The 13,824-nt window shown below is 42.4% G+C and overlaps 1 protein-coding gene across 3 annotated transcripts in view; it reads left to right on the forward strand.

Moving 5' to 3' along the window:
- Positions 1–13,824, forward strand: part of frem1b (Fras1 related extracellular matrix 1b) — a 237,134-nt gene that overhangs the window by 204,952 nt on the left and 18,358 nt on the right. For all 3 annotated transcript variants that reach the window (XM_072274667.1, XM_072274668.1, XM_072274669.1), the window contains exon 29: positions 6,312–6,384. In XM_072274667.1, coding sequence (XP_072130768.1) covers positions 6,312–6,384 — 73 coding nt within the window. The remainder of the gene's footprint in view (positions 1–6,311; positions 6,385–13,824) is intronic.

Here is a 13,824-nt window from a genome sequence, read left to right on the forward strand (position 1 = left end):
GACATTTGACCTTTCTTTGCACAGTTTTACAATCCAGGAGCAGTTACACCCTACATAATCTTTAAGGGGTAACAGTGCTATGTCAACAATTATTGTTAATAACTAATATCATAAATATTACATTTACCTTTTCAAAATAAACAAAATAAACTGAACGATTTTGAAATTTTACAAATATGAATGAGACTTTGACCTTTTCTAAGATCTTTACTGTGATACAGGAGCTATCTTTATTTAACATGCAGTTCAACCAAATATTATTGGAGTATTTTCCAACTCTCGGTTTCATCTTTCCTCTCCTCAGAAGTGTTAGAGTAAAATACTATTTAATTTGGCAGGTGCAGAACATTAGTGTTGCTGCATTGGCACATATGCTATTCCATTAAATATTATTCCAAATAATACTCTAATACATTTTAATTCACCTTTTTTAGGATGTTACCATGTAATGTAATTAATTTTTTCAGTGAAATCAATGAGTTTCAATGGAGTGTAAGAAACAGAACAACACATGATGAAGGATTCTGATCAAAGGTGTCCTGAAGAAAGGTTTCAGCCTGAAACATTAACTGTTTATTCCCTGGCATAGATGCTGCCTGACCTTCTGAGTTCCTCCAGCATTCTGAGTTTGTTGCTCTGGAAACAGAACAGGCCAAATTTCAGAAGAATGTGCGAATGTGGCTCTGGTGAATTAATAGATGTTTGGGGAATGATAGCCTGGTGTGGATAGCCCCTGCACTCCTGCAGGCAGGTGGAGGCCCCGGTTACCACGCGTCCTTTAAAGATGATGATTTCATCTAATATAGTGACATTAGATGTACGAGTACAACCATTGTAGATGTTAATAGTCAGTTACGGATGCCTTTTTATCCATATTATATTGAACATTGGTTTGAGGTAGTTGTAAGTTACAGAAGACCTTTTCCCCTGACAACTTGGCACTCTAATCTTCAAACGTAAACAGTGGATATTGATTGTCATCCATCATTTGTTTGAATATCAGTTCATAATGTTTGCAGAATCATACAGCTTTTTGTACTGGCATGGTGGACTCTTTTTTTCTACTTAGTGTTTGAGCATTTCCACCTTACCATCAGTTTGAAATTTGGTTTCAAGCCCATGTTACGTGGTATCTTTTGATTTTAAACACTGTCACAGAAAGAGGTCTCTTTCTCGCTGGCCCTCAGATCACACTCATCAGTCCCATTCCCCTACTTATGTTCAGGCAAGTTATTCTCCCTCACCTCCCTCACTATTATCCTGTTACCCTCCCCAAGGGCAAGTTACAGTAATCAGTTAAGCTACCTTCACATCTTTAGGAAGTGAAAGGGAACTTGCACACCTGGGGGTAAAAGGGGAATGTAAAAACTCCACACAAGCAGCACCTGAGGTGAGAATCGAATTGGATCACTTAAGCTGTGCTGCATTAACATGCCACCCTTATTTAATAATTGTTTCATATTATTCAAGAAGCTTATTTAAACCTGGATGTTATCTATTCATACTAAAGATGTATTTTTTTCCTCATCCACCCTCTGCTTATTCAGAAAATTATTCCCAAATTGAGCACATCCGCTTCATCCAAAAAAAAGGTAATTTCCCAGTAGCCAACAATTTAAAATCCTATCCCTCTTCTCGTTCCAACATATCACTCAATAGCCCCCTCTTCTGCTGTGATGAGGCCTCTGTCAGAGTGGAGAAGCAACACCTCATATTCCATCATCTTGCCCCCAACCTGATGGCATGAACATCGATTTCTCCTCCCGGTAATTTTTTCCCTTTTTTTTAATCTTTTCCTCTCCCTTTTCCCTCTTCTCCCATTCCCCACTCAGGCCTCTAACCTCTTTTCCTCACCTGCCTAACTCCTCTTAGTGCCCATCCTTCTTCTCTTTCACCCAATGTCTACTCTCTTCTATCAGATTCCTTCTACTCCAGCTCTTTACCTTTCTCACCACACCTGTCTTCAAGTATCTCCTTCTAGCTTGCTCCTTATAATCCAAGAATGCTGTTCTTGGACTATAGTTCATCATTCAACACCATAATTCCCTCCAGGCTCGATAAGAAGCTCAGAGACCTCGGCCTTCACACTGCCTTATGTAGCTGGATCCTGGACTTCCTCTAAGATTGCCAGCAGGTGGTTAAAGTGGCTCCCTCACCTTTGCCCCTCTGACCCTCAACACAGGAGCCCCTCAGGGCTGTGTCCGAAGCCCCCTCCTTTACTTTCTATATGCCCATGACTGTACCGCCACCCACAGCTTCAATCTGTTAATTAAATTTGCTAATGACACTACACTGATTGGCCTAATCTCAAATAATAATGAGGCAGCCTACAGAGAAGTAGTCATCACCCTGACACAGTGGTATCAAGAAAACAACCTGTCCCTCAACGTCGCAAAAACAAAGGAGCTGGTTGTGGACTACAGGAGGAATGGAGACAGGCTAACCCATATTGACATCAATGGATCTGTGGCTGAGAGGGTGAACAGCTTTGAGTTCCTCGGCATAAACATCACCGAGGATCTCACGTGCCTGTACACACCAGCTGTGTGGTGAAAAAGGCACAACAGCGCCACTTTCACCTCAGATGGTTGAAGAATTTTGGTACGGGCCTCCAAATCCTAAGGACTTTCTACAGGGGCACAAATAAGAACATTCTGACTGGCTGCATCACTGCCTGGTATGTGAACTGTACTTCCCTCAATCACAGGACTCTGAAAAGAGTGGTGCGGACAGCCCAGCGCATCTGTAGATGTGAACTTCCCACTATTCATGACATTTGCAAAGACAGGTTTGTAAAAAGGGCCTGAATGATCATTGGAGACCCGAGTCACCCCAACAACAAACTGTTCCAGCTGCTACCATCCGGGAAATGGTACCACAGCATAAAAGTCAGGACCAACAGAATCTGGGACAGCCTCTTCCACCAGGCCATCTGATTAACTCATGCTGATACAATTGTATTTATACGTTATATTGACTTGCTTGTTATATATACTATTTACTATTAATTACTATAAATTGCACATTGCACATTTAGACTGAGACGTAACGTAAAGATTTTTACTCCTCGTGTATATGAAGGATGTAAGAAATAAATTCAATTCAATTCAAATTCTTCGGCCCCCACTTTTTTATGCTGGTATCTTTCTCCTTCCTTTCCAGTCCTGATGAAGGGTTTTGGTCTGAAATGTCAACCATTTATTCATTTTCATAGATGCTGCTTGACATGCTGAAACCATTCATCAGGACTGGAAAGAAAGGGAGAAGAAGCTAGAATAATTTTTTTTTCAATTTTTAAAAATTCTATTTGTCACCAAGATAGATTGAGCAACTCATACAAAACCCTGGAGGAGTTCAGCAGATCAGGCAATATCTTTGTAAATGAATAAACAATTGGCATTTCAGGCCAAGGCACTTTTTCAGGACTCTTGTTAACTTTAGACCATCTTGCCATACATGTACATTTCCACAGTGAAGCAGTCAGCATCTATGTCACTATGCATCGTGAAGCCTTGATTTTCATTTTCAATTCACTAACTCTACTTTTGTTAGAATGTAGATTTATTAGAAAATCTGTGTAATTTTTCATCATCAGTCTTCATTGTTGATTATGGGTTCCAAACTAATAACTTACACATTTTCTGACAGCATTGGGTTGAAATGGTTTTGAATTTTAATTTTGTTAAATAGTTCTTTGATCACCCTACAGCAAATCTGCCAACATCATGTAAATAACTGCCATATTTCCACCGATAGGATGGCCTTGTGTTTGCAGGTGGCCTTTGTCCAAATATTTTCATCACATCCTCCACTTAAGTAACATAATTTAGCCAAGGATCACCTTCACCCCTCAGTATACATATTTTATATTAATTATTAAGATTTCCAATCTAATCAGTCTGAAGCCCCTCTGCTATTTTGTACTATAACCACAAGCAGGTTTGCAATTTTATTTGGAACAAATTTTCCATGTGGAACCATTTTCTCTTGTGTTAAAGTCTGCACCTTAGACTTCCTGTCATTAATTGTGAGCTCCACAGATTTGCCCCACACTGTTGTGTCGCTCTTTGACGTCCTTGACAGCTTCTTCACTTTTGACTGTGATTTTTTACCACCAACCTTTGTTGCCAATGTAAAGTGTGTGCGCTCAAAGAGCTCTTTAAACCTTGAACAAATTTCACTGCAGGAAATGTAAACTGAAACACATGAGAACACAGGAGCTCAAAGTACAAAAATTTGGGAAGTCATGCAGCATCTGTGGAGGGAGTACACAGTTGGGCTGAAACCCTTCATCATAACTGGAAAGAAAGAGGGCAGAATCCAGAATAAGAAGGTGAGGGATAGCAAGGGGTACAAACTAGCAGGTGATAGGTGAGACCAGGTGAGGTGTACGGGTGGAGGAGATGGGAGGTGTAAAGGGTTGAAGAAGAAGATAAATATTGATTTCTCCAGCTTTCAATACTTTCTTCCCCCCACCCCTGTCACTCTTCCCATTCTGGTTGCTCTCTACTCCTTCTCTCCTCACCTGCCCATCAGCTCCCTTCAGTTTCCCTCCTCCTTTCCTTCCATCCTTGGTCCACCATCTCGTCCTATTAGAATCCTTCTTCTTTGGCCTTTACCTCTTCCATCAATCCTTTCCTAGCTTCCTAATTTATCTCCCCTCCCCCACTCACACAGCTTCCACCTCACCTGGACTCAAATGTCACCTGCCAGTTTGTACATCTTCCTCTCCTCCAACCTTCTTATCCTGGTTTCTGCCATTAACTTTCCAGTCCCGAGAAAGTGTCTCGCCAAAAACATCAACTTTTTATTCCCCTTCATAGATGCTTCCTGACTTGCGGAGTTCCTTGAGCATTTTGTGTGTGTTATTCAGGATTTCCAGTATCTGCAGGATCTCTTGCATGCACAAACTTTATTTGACTCTTCATAACAAAGTCTGAAACTTCCTGCATGTGTACTGTGAACCAAAAGAGCATAAATCACTTCAAGATTCAAAATACATTTATTATCAACTAATGTTTAAATTACTCAACCTTAAGATTTGTTTGCCTTCAAGCAGCTGCAAAGCAAGAAACCCGAAAGAACCCAATTAAAAAAAATAAAGACCAACTCTCAATGCACACAGAGGAAGAGAAAGAAAAACACAAATCATGCAAACAATAGAAGCAAGCAAAACAACAGCATTCAAAACCAAATTAAGTCCTTAGATCCAAATTCCCAGAGCAGCCCAGAGTAAACCCAAACGCTTGATATTCAGTTCATCATATTAACGGGACAAATTGCCACAAATTTCACAGACACGAAGCATGACAGCGTGGGGCAGTCTCACAGCCTTAGTGTCGTGGGGAGAGAAGACCCCAGTCTATCTGGACTGCCATTTAAATAATCTGAACAGCGGATCATACCTCACATTAGGACCCAGGTTCTGCTGTGGCAAATTGCTCTGGGCCTAAACTTCGTGGCCAAAGAAACTGTTCTTGACCTCTCCAAATTGGCTTGGCACCCAGAGCAATCCAACCTCGCCCACTTTCAGCACCCTGCTTTTCCAGTCTATCTGGGCCGACACTTAAATTGTCCAAACTGCGGATTGAGACCCAGGCCCTGCCACGGCGAATTGCTCCAGGCCTAGAATGCGCTGCCCAGCGATTTGCCTCAGGCCTAGATTCCACTGCTGAAAAAGCTGTTCTCAACCTCTTCAAATGGCTCTATGCCTAGTGCGATCCACCCTCACACCTGGATTAGTTAGAAGGACATAGGAACTCCTCTGTCCCGTCTTCTCTCTGAATTGTTCACTCCAACCAGCATGGCTCCAATTCCAAGTGTGCAAATTTGCAGCACACCAGCAGGACACAGTTCTTGTATTCTCTTTCCCTTTGCCTCTTCATTGTATACAGTGATAGTTCACCACAATTCACTTCAGAAAAAGTGTTATTGGTAGTGTTTTAAATCAAATTTCTTTGCTTTGGAATCACCAGTAAACTGTCGCCCACCTTTGGTAGCGCCATCTTAAACCGGAATGCACTCGATGCAATTCTTAAAGGGTAACACATACTGTATATAGCAACAATTACTGTTAACAACACAAATTTTTATTAATTCTATTTTTTTCTCTTTCTTGCAGGAATTTTGGTTCCATTCCTAATTCTGCACAGTCATTGTGGATGCTCTCCATATAACTGTGCATATTTATGCTCCATTGCACATAATAAAGATACATCATAAAGTTGCGTTCTCTTCACAGTATGATGACTCCATAACATTATGTGATCAGTCTCTGCATTGAATATTAATTCAGTGTTTACCTTCTATAGGCTCAGGAGTTAACAGCAACAGTTGGCAGGGACTTCACTCATCACACAGCAAGTTTAATTCAGTTTGACCCTGGTAAGTGTTGGTTATTTGACTAAAATTTGATGAAATATATTTTATCATTATTTTGCCAAGGAAATAAAAATATCTATAGGCAATTGATTTATATGAATTGTAGAATTATGCTCAAGTTTTTAAAATTTCCGCGAGTTTTTGACTAGGTTGGGCTGGACTGACATTGATGCCTTTTGTCTGTCGGTGATTGTATTTAACGGGAAAAGTTGATTTTGCCAGGTCTCTGCACTCTTCATGCAGGCAGAGAAGCCCATTTAGTGACCAGGCATTGGGCAGCAAATGTTGTAGTGGTTCCAGCTCCAGAAATCCTGACAGGTTGTGGCAGAGCAAAACTGGCAGTAGAACTTTCCCCGCTGTCGCAGCTGTCATTAAATTCAACAGCTTTTAAATGTTCCTGATATTAAGAGACATTTCAAATCTTGATTCCTTCAATTGTAACAGTTTTGTAACTTAGAAAATCAAGTGGATATAATAAAATAAATCATCGGGGCACAGCAGCAGCAGCCAGGCCAGTGGAACTGTGACCAACTCTGATGCTCAGCAGGGAAGGGTAAAGTCAGGCAGTGCAGTAGTGATAGGGGACTCGATAGTTAGGGGGACGGACAGGAGGTTCTGTGGCTGCAAAAGAGACACCCAGATAGTGTGGTACCTCCTGGGTGCTAGGGTACAGGATATATCAGAGTGGCTGCAGGATACTCTCAAGGAGGAGGGTGAACAGACAGAGATTGTGGTGTATATTGGCACCAATGACATAGGCAGAAAAGAGGAAGAGGTCCTACCTATAATGAGTCAGGAAAGAGGCTGAAGAGAAGGACCTCCAAGGTTGTAATCTCCGGATTACTCCCTGTGCCACAGGCTAGTGTAGGTAGGAGTGGGATGATAGCACAGATGAATAGGTGGCTGAGGAGATGGTGCAGAGGGCAGGGTTTTAAGTTTTTGGATCATTAGAACCTTTTTTCTGGGGAAGAGGTGACCTGTACAAGAGGGACAGCAGGTTGCACCGGAACCGGAGGAGAACTAATACCCTGGATGGGAGGTTTGCTCATGCTACTTGGGAGGGTTTGAGCAGTTTTGCAGGGGGCTGAGAACTGGTCAATAAGGGAAAGATTGAACCAGAAGGTCGATGCCAGCGAAAGTAAGGGAAAGTAAAATCGAAATAACAGGGTCAGGTAGTTTGAAGTGTGTATATTTTAGCGCTAGGAGTATTATGGGTAAAGGTGATGAATTTAGAGCATGGATCAGTACATTGAATTATGATGTTGTAACCATTACAAAAACATGGTTGAGAGAGGGGCAGAAATGGATGATTAATGTCCTAGGTTTTCGAAGTCTTAGAAAAGATAGAGGAGGAGGTAGAAGGGGGGTGGATGGCAATACTAACCAGGGACAATGTTACAGCTGCACACAGGAGAGACGTAACAGAGGGTTCAGACACTGAGTCCATTTGGGTTGAACTCAGGAATTGGAAGGGTGCCATCATACTGATGGGATTGTACTACAGGGCCCCAATAGCCACCGGAACATTGAGGAACAGATATGTAAACAGATTAAGGAAATGTCTAGAAATAATAAGGTTGTTGTCATGGGGGATTTCAACTTCCCTAATATAAAGCGGTTTAGATGAGGCAGAATTTGCTGAGCATATCCAGGAGGTGACTGACCTTTCATTGGGTGATCAGCTATGTTCCCTCTAAGCTACGTGCGTGTGCGCGTGCACACACGTTTTTCAACCAGCGCACAAAGGAAATTAATGTGCGCACAATAGGTTAGTTACCTAAAATAATGTAGTAATTAATAATTATACTTATTGAAAATAATCTTTTAGCTAAATGTTTCTGTTAACTAGTTAGTTGGTTTTTCAAATACCACAATGCACGTCACTAATTTACGTCACCTCACCTTTCCTGTTCCGGTTTATACAGCTGCATCACAGCAGCAGCATTTTTGGCGGACAGTGTTCATATCGTAAAGTTTACAAATTAACAAGATAAGAAAGCAGTATCTGGGAGACACTGTTTTGTGGAGTGACAAAGTTAAAGTTTTGTTAAGCCAACCACGTGAAGAAAACGTCACAGTAGATACAAGTTCGCTGTTGACTTTTATAAATAGTCTTTGTGTTCGTTTAGAAGAAAGGTTTCCTGAAGATGAGGTACAAGAATGGTCAGCTTTTGATTTCTCCGCAATTGCAGATCGTGACTTCTCATTTGGCGATGAACAAGTTAATGCCTTATGTCTAAAATATCATGATTTTCTAGCTGAAAATACTGTAATAGTTAGACAGTTTAATGATTTCAAACTTTGCTCAAATGGTGGTATTTGTACTTCAAAATGAACAGTTTTGCGACCTTGCACGGTTGATGGACATTGGGGGAACCTTTCTTGCATCTAGTGCAGACTGTGAGCAAGGTTTTAGCCTAATGAATCAACTCAAAAACAAGCTGAGAAACCATTTAGGTGAATGTCATTTGGATACGTTACATGAGAATCAAAACCTATCAATTGAATGGAAGTTCTATTCGTCTAGATAAAGCTTATAAAGAATGGGTAAATGCCAAAGACAGGAGAGAGAAAAAATAACTGAGTGACTTAAATACGGATGTTATTTTGTTGTTATTCTGTGCAGTTTTATGTCAAATATTTTGTAAACCTACATAAACTGTGCCATGTGTGCATTCAGTGCCCACATACTTTTGTCACAGGAAAAAAATTTGCACAACATAAGATTTTTGCACACACTGACTACTAAAAATTAGAGAGTACATTGGTGATCAGTTAGGGAACAGTGATCACAACACCTTAACATTCAGGATAGCCATAGATAAGGGCAGGTATGATCCTTGCAGGAGAGTTTTAAATTGGAGTAGGGCCAACTACACGGGCATTAAGAAGGAACTAAGAAGAGTTCATTGGGCATACCTTTTTTTCTGGCACGTCCATATCAGACATGAGGAGGGTGTTTAAAGATCAATTGCACAGAGTACAGGAAATGTATGTTCCTGTTGGAAGGAAGGACAGGGATGGAAAGATTAGAGAACTTTGGATGTCCAGAGAGGTGATGAATTTAGTCAAGAAGAAAAAGGAAAAATATGTAAAGCTTTGGAAGTTGGGGTCAAACAGAGCACATGAAGATCATAGAAGAAGCCAAAAAGAACTGAAGAAGGGAAGTAGGAAAGCCAGGATGGGCCATAAAAAGTCCTTGCCAAGTTGGATTAAAATGAATTCCAAGGCATTGTTTCCATATCTCAAGAGCAAGAGGATAATTCAGAAGAGGATGGGACCACTCAAATATAAAGGGGGGGGGGCAATATTTGCTTGGATGCAGAGAATGTGAGTGAGGCACTTAATGAGCACTTTGCTTCAGTATTGACCAAGGAAAAGGACATGGAGGACCAGGAGATCAGTGCTGAGTGCATAAATACGTTAGGTTATTTGGAGAAGTGGTTAAGTGGCCAAGTGGTTAAGGCATTCGACTAGTGACCTGAAGGTCGTGAGTTCGAGCCCCAGCCGAGGCAGCGTGTTGTGTCCTTGAGCAAGGCTCTTAAGCACACAGTGCTCTGCGATGACACTGGTGCCAAGCTGTATCAGCCCTTGCCCTTCCCTTGGACAACATCAGTGTCGTGGAGAGGAGAGACTTGCAGCATGGGCAACTGCCGGTCTTCCATACAACCTTGCCCAGGCCTGCGCCCTGGAAAGTGAAGACTTTCCGGGCGCAGATCCATGGTCTCACAAGACTAACGGATGCCTTAAAGTTGAAGTTGAACGAGGAGGAAGTGTTGGGCCTCCTAATCAGTATAAAGGTGTATAGATCCCCAGGGCCGGATGGGAATTATGCTAGGTTATTGAAGGAGGTCAGAGAAGAGATTGCTTGGCCTTTGACCTCTAGGCACAGGTGACGTCCCGGAGGACTGGAAAGTAGCTAACATAGTGCCTCTATTTAAGAAAGGAACAAGGTAAAATCCTGTGAACTATAGTCTCACATCAGTTTAAGGAAAGTTGCTGGAGAAAATTCTTAGGGATAGAATATATGAACATTTGGAAGCCTATGGCCTTATTAGGGAGAGTCAGCATGGCTTTATGCAGGGCAGGTCGTGTCTTGCCAACTTGATTGAGAATATTGATGAGTCGATCAGCAAGACTGAATTGAATTGAATTGACGTTATTATTTACATCCTTCAAATACATGAGGAGTAAAACTCTTTACGTTACATTTCCATCTAAATGTGCAATGTGCAATTTATAGTAATTTATCATAAATAGTACGTACAATAGGACAGCCAATATAACATAGAAATGCATTTGTGTCAGCCGGGGAACCGGAGAAGAGAAACCAGGGAATTATAGACCGGTTAGCCTGACATCGGTGGTGGGGAAAATGCTAGAGTCAGCTATCAAAGATGTGATAACAGCACATTTGGAAGGTGGTGAAATCATTGGACAAAGTCAGCATGGATTTGTGAAAGGAAAATCATGTCTGACGAATCTCATAGAATTTTTTGAGGATGTAACTAGTAGAGTGGATAGGGGAGAACCAGTGGATGTGGTATAATTGGATTTTCAAAAGGCTTTTGACAAGGTCCCACACAGGAGGTTAGTGTGCAAACTTAAAGCACATGGTATTGGGGGTATGGTATTGATGTGGATAGAGAATTGGTTGGCAGATAGGAAGCAAAGAGTGGGAATAAACGGGACCTTTTCAGAATGGCAGGCAGTGACTAGTGGGGTACCGCAAGGCTCAGTGCTGGGACCCCAGTTGTTTACAATATATATTAATGACTGGGATGAGGGAATTAAATGCAGCATCTCCAAGTTTGCAGATGACACAAAGCTGGGTGGCAGTGTTAGCTGTGAGGAGGTTGCTAAGAGGATGCAGGGTGACTTGGATAGGTTAGGTGAGTGGGCAAATTCATGGCAGATGCAATTTAATGTGGATAAATGTGAGGTTATCCAGTTTGGTGGCAAAAACAGGAAAACAGATTATTATCTGAATGGTGGCCAATTAGGAAAAGGGGAGGTGCATCGAGACCTGGGTGTCATTATACACCAGTCATTGAAAGTGGACATGCAGATACAGCAGGCGGTGAAAAAGAAGAGTGGTATGCTGGCATTCATAGCAAGAGGATTCGAGTACAGGAGCAGGGAGGTACTACTGCAGTTGTACAAGGCCTTGGTGAGACCACACCTGGAGTATTGTGTGCAGTTTTGGTCTCCTAATCTGAGGAAAGACATTCTTGCCATAGAGGGAGTACAAAGAAAGTTCACCAGATTGGTTCCTGGAACGGCAGGACTTTCATATAATGAAAGACTGGATCAGCTAGGCTTATACTCGCTGGAATTTAGAAGATTTGGGGGGGGTCTTATTGAAATGTATAAAATTCTAAAGGGGTTGGACAGGCTAGATGCAGGCAGATTGTTCCTGATGTTGGGGAATTCCAGAACGAGGGATCACAGTTTGAGGATAAAGGGGGAGCCTTTTAGGACTGAGATGAGGAAAAACTTCTTCACACAGAGAGTGTTGAATCTATGGAATTCTCTGCCACAGGAAACAGTTCAGGCCAGTTCATTGGCTATATTTAAGAGGGAGTTAGATATGGCTCGTGCGGCTAAAGGGATCGGGGGTATGGAGAGAACTCAGGTACAGGGTTCTGAGTTGGATGATCAGCCATGATCATACTGAATGGCGGTGCAGGCTCGAAGGGCCAAATGGCCTATTCCTGCACCTATTTTCTATGTTTCTATGTTTCTATGAGTTAAGAGTCGGATGGCTTGGTGGAAGAAGCTGTCCTGGAGATGGTCGGTCCTGATTTTTATGCTGCGGTACTGTTTCCTGGATGGTAGCAGCTGGAACAGTTTGTGGTTGGGATGACTCGTGTCCCCCATGATCTTTTGGGCCATTTTTACACACCTGTCTTTGTAAATGTCCTGAATAGTGGGAAGTTCACATCTGCAGATGCGCACGGCAGCTCGCACCACTCTCTGCAGAGTCCTGCGATTGAAGGAAGTACAGTTCCCATACCAGGCCGTGGTGCAGCTAGTCAGGATGCTCTCCATTGTGCCCCTATAGAAAGTTCTTAGGATTTGGGGGCCCACATCAAACTTCTTCAACCGTCTGAGGTGAAAGAGGCTCTCTTCACCCTCTCAACCCCAGATCCATTGATGTCAATAGCCTGTCTCCATTCTTCCTGTAGTCCACAACCAGCTCCTTTGTTTTTGCAACATTGAGGGAGAGGTTGTTTTTTTGATACCACTGTGTCAGGGTGATGACTTCTTCTCTACAGGCTGACTTCATTATTATTTGAGGTTAGGCCAATCAGTGTAGTGCCATCAGCAAATTTAATTAGCAGATTGGAGCTGCGGGTGGCGACTCAGTCATGGATATACAGAGAGTAAAGGAGGGGGCTTAGCAGGGCAATGAATGTTGCCTACATGGATTTTAGTAAGGCATTTGACGAAGTCCCTCGCTGACCTCCGCCTCATGCAAGAAACGGAGGTGATTGATGGGGGCTATAGAAAGGTAGTCACCCCTAAGTTGGAGTTGGCAGGTACTAGAGTGACTGTCAGGAGAAGAAAAAGGAATGGGTAGCCAGTGCAGAATACCCCTGTGACCATTCCCCTGAATAATAAATATACTGTTTTGGATACAATTGGAGGGACAACCTACACGGGGGAACCATAGCGACTGGGTCTCTGGCACTGTGGCTCAGAACAGAAGAGGGGAGAAGAGGACAGCAGTAGTGATAGGGGATTCCAAAGTTAGAGGAGTAGACACAAAATTCCGTGGATGTGATAGAGACACCTGAATAGTATGCTGCCTCCCAAGTACCAAGGACAGGGATGCCTCAGACCGGATCCACAACATTCTAAAGAGGAAGGGCGAGCAGCCAGAAGTCTTGGTACATATTGGCACCAATTACATAGGTAGGAAGAAGAGGTCCCAAAGAATGTGTTTGGTGGCTCTGGGCCTGTACGCACTGGAATTTAGAAGAATGAGGGGGGGGATCTCATTTAAGCCTATCAAATGTTGAAAGACCTAGACAGAGTGGGCATGAGGATGGTTTCTATAGTGGGTAGTCTAAGAAGAGAGGGCACAACCTCAGAATAGAGGGATATCCATTTAGAATCAAGACGAGGAATTTTTTTAGCCAGAGTTTGGTAAATCTGTGGAATTCATTGCCAAAAGCAACTGTGGAGGCCAAGTCATTGGTCATATGTAAGGTGGAATTTGATAGATTTTTGATTTGTCAGAGTGTGAAAGGTTATGGGGAGAAGGCAGGAGAGTGGGTTTGAGAGGGAAATGGCTCAGCCATGATGAAATAGTGAAGCAGGCTTGATGGGAAGAATGGCCTAATTCTGCCCCTATATCTTACGGTCTTATAATTGCACTGGAGTAGAGATTCACCTGGATACTGCCTGGAATTGAGACCTAGCAAAATAGACTCTTCT

The sequence above is a fragment of the Mobula birostris genome, chromosome 12 (genome assembly GCF_030028105.1).
Source record: "Mobula birostris isolate sMobBir1 chromosome 12, sMobBir1.hap1, whole genome shotgun sequence".
NCBI classification, from domain to species: Eukaryota; Metazoa; Chordata; class Chondrichthyes; order Myliobatiformes; family Myliobatidae; genus Mobula; species Mobula birostris.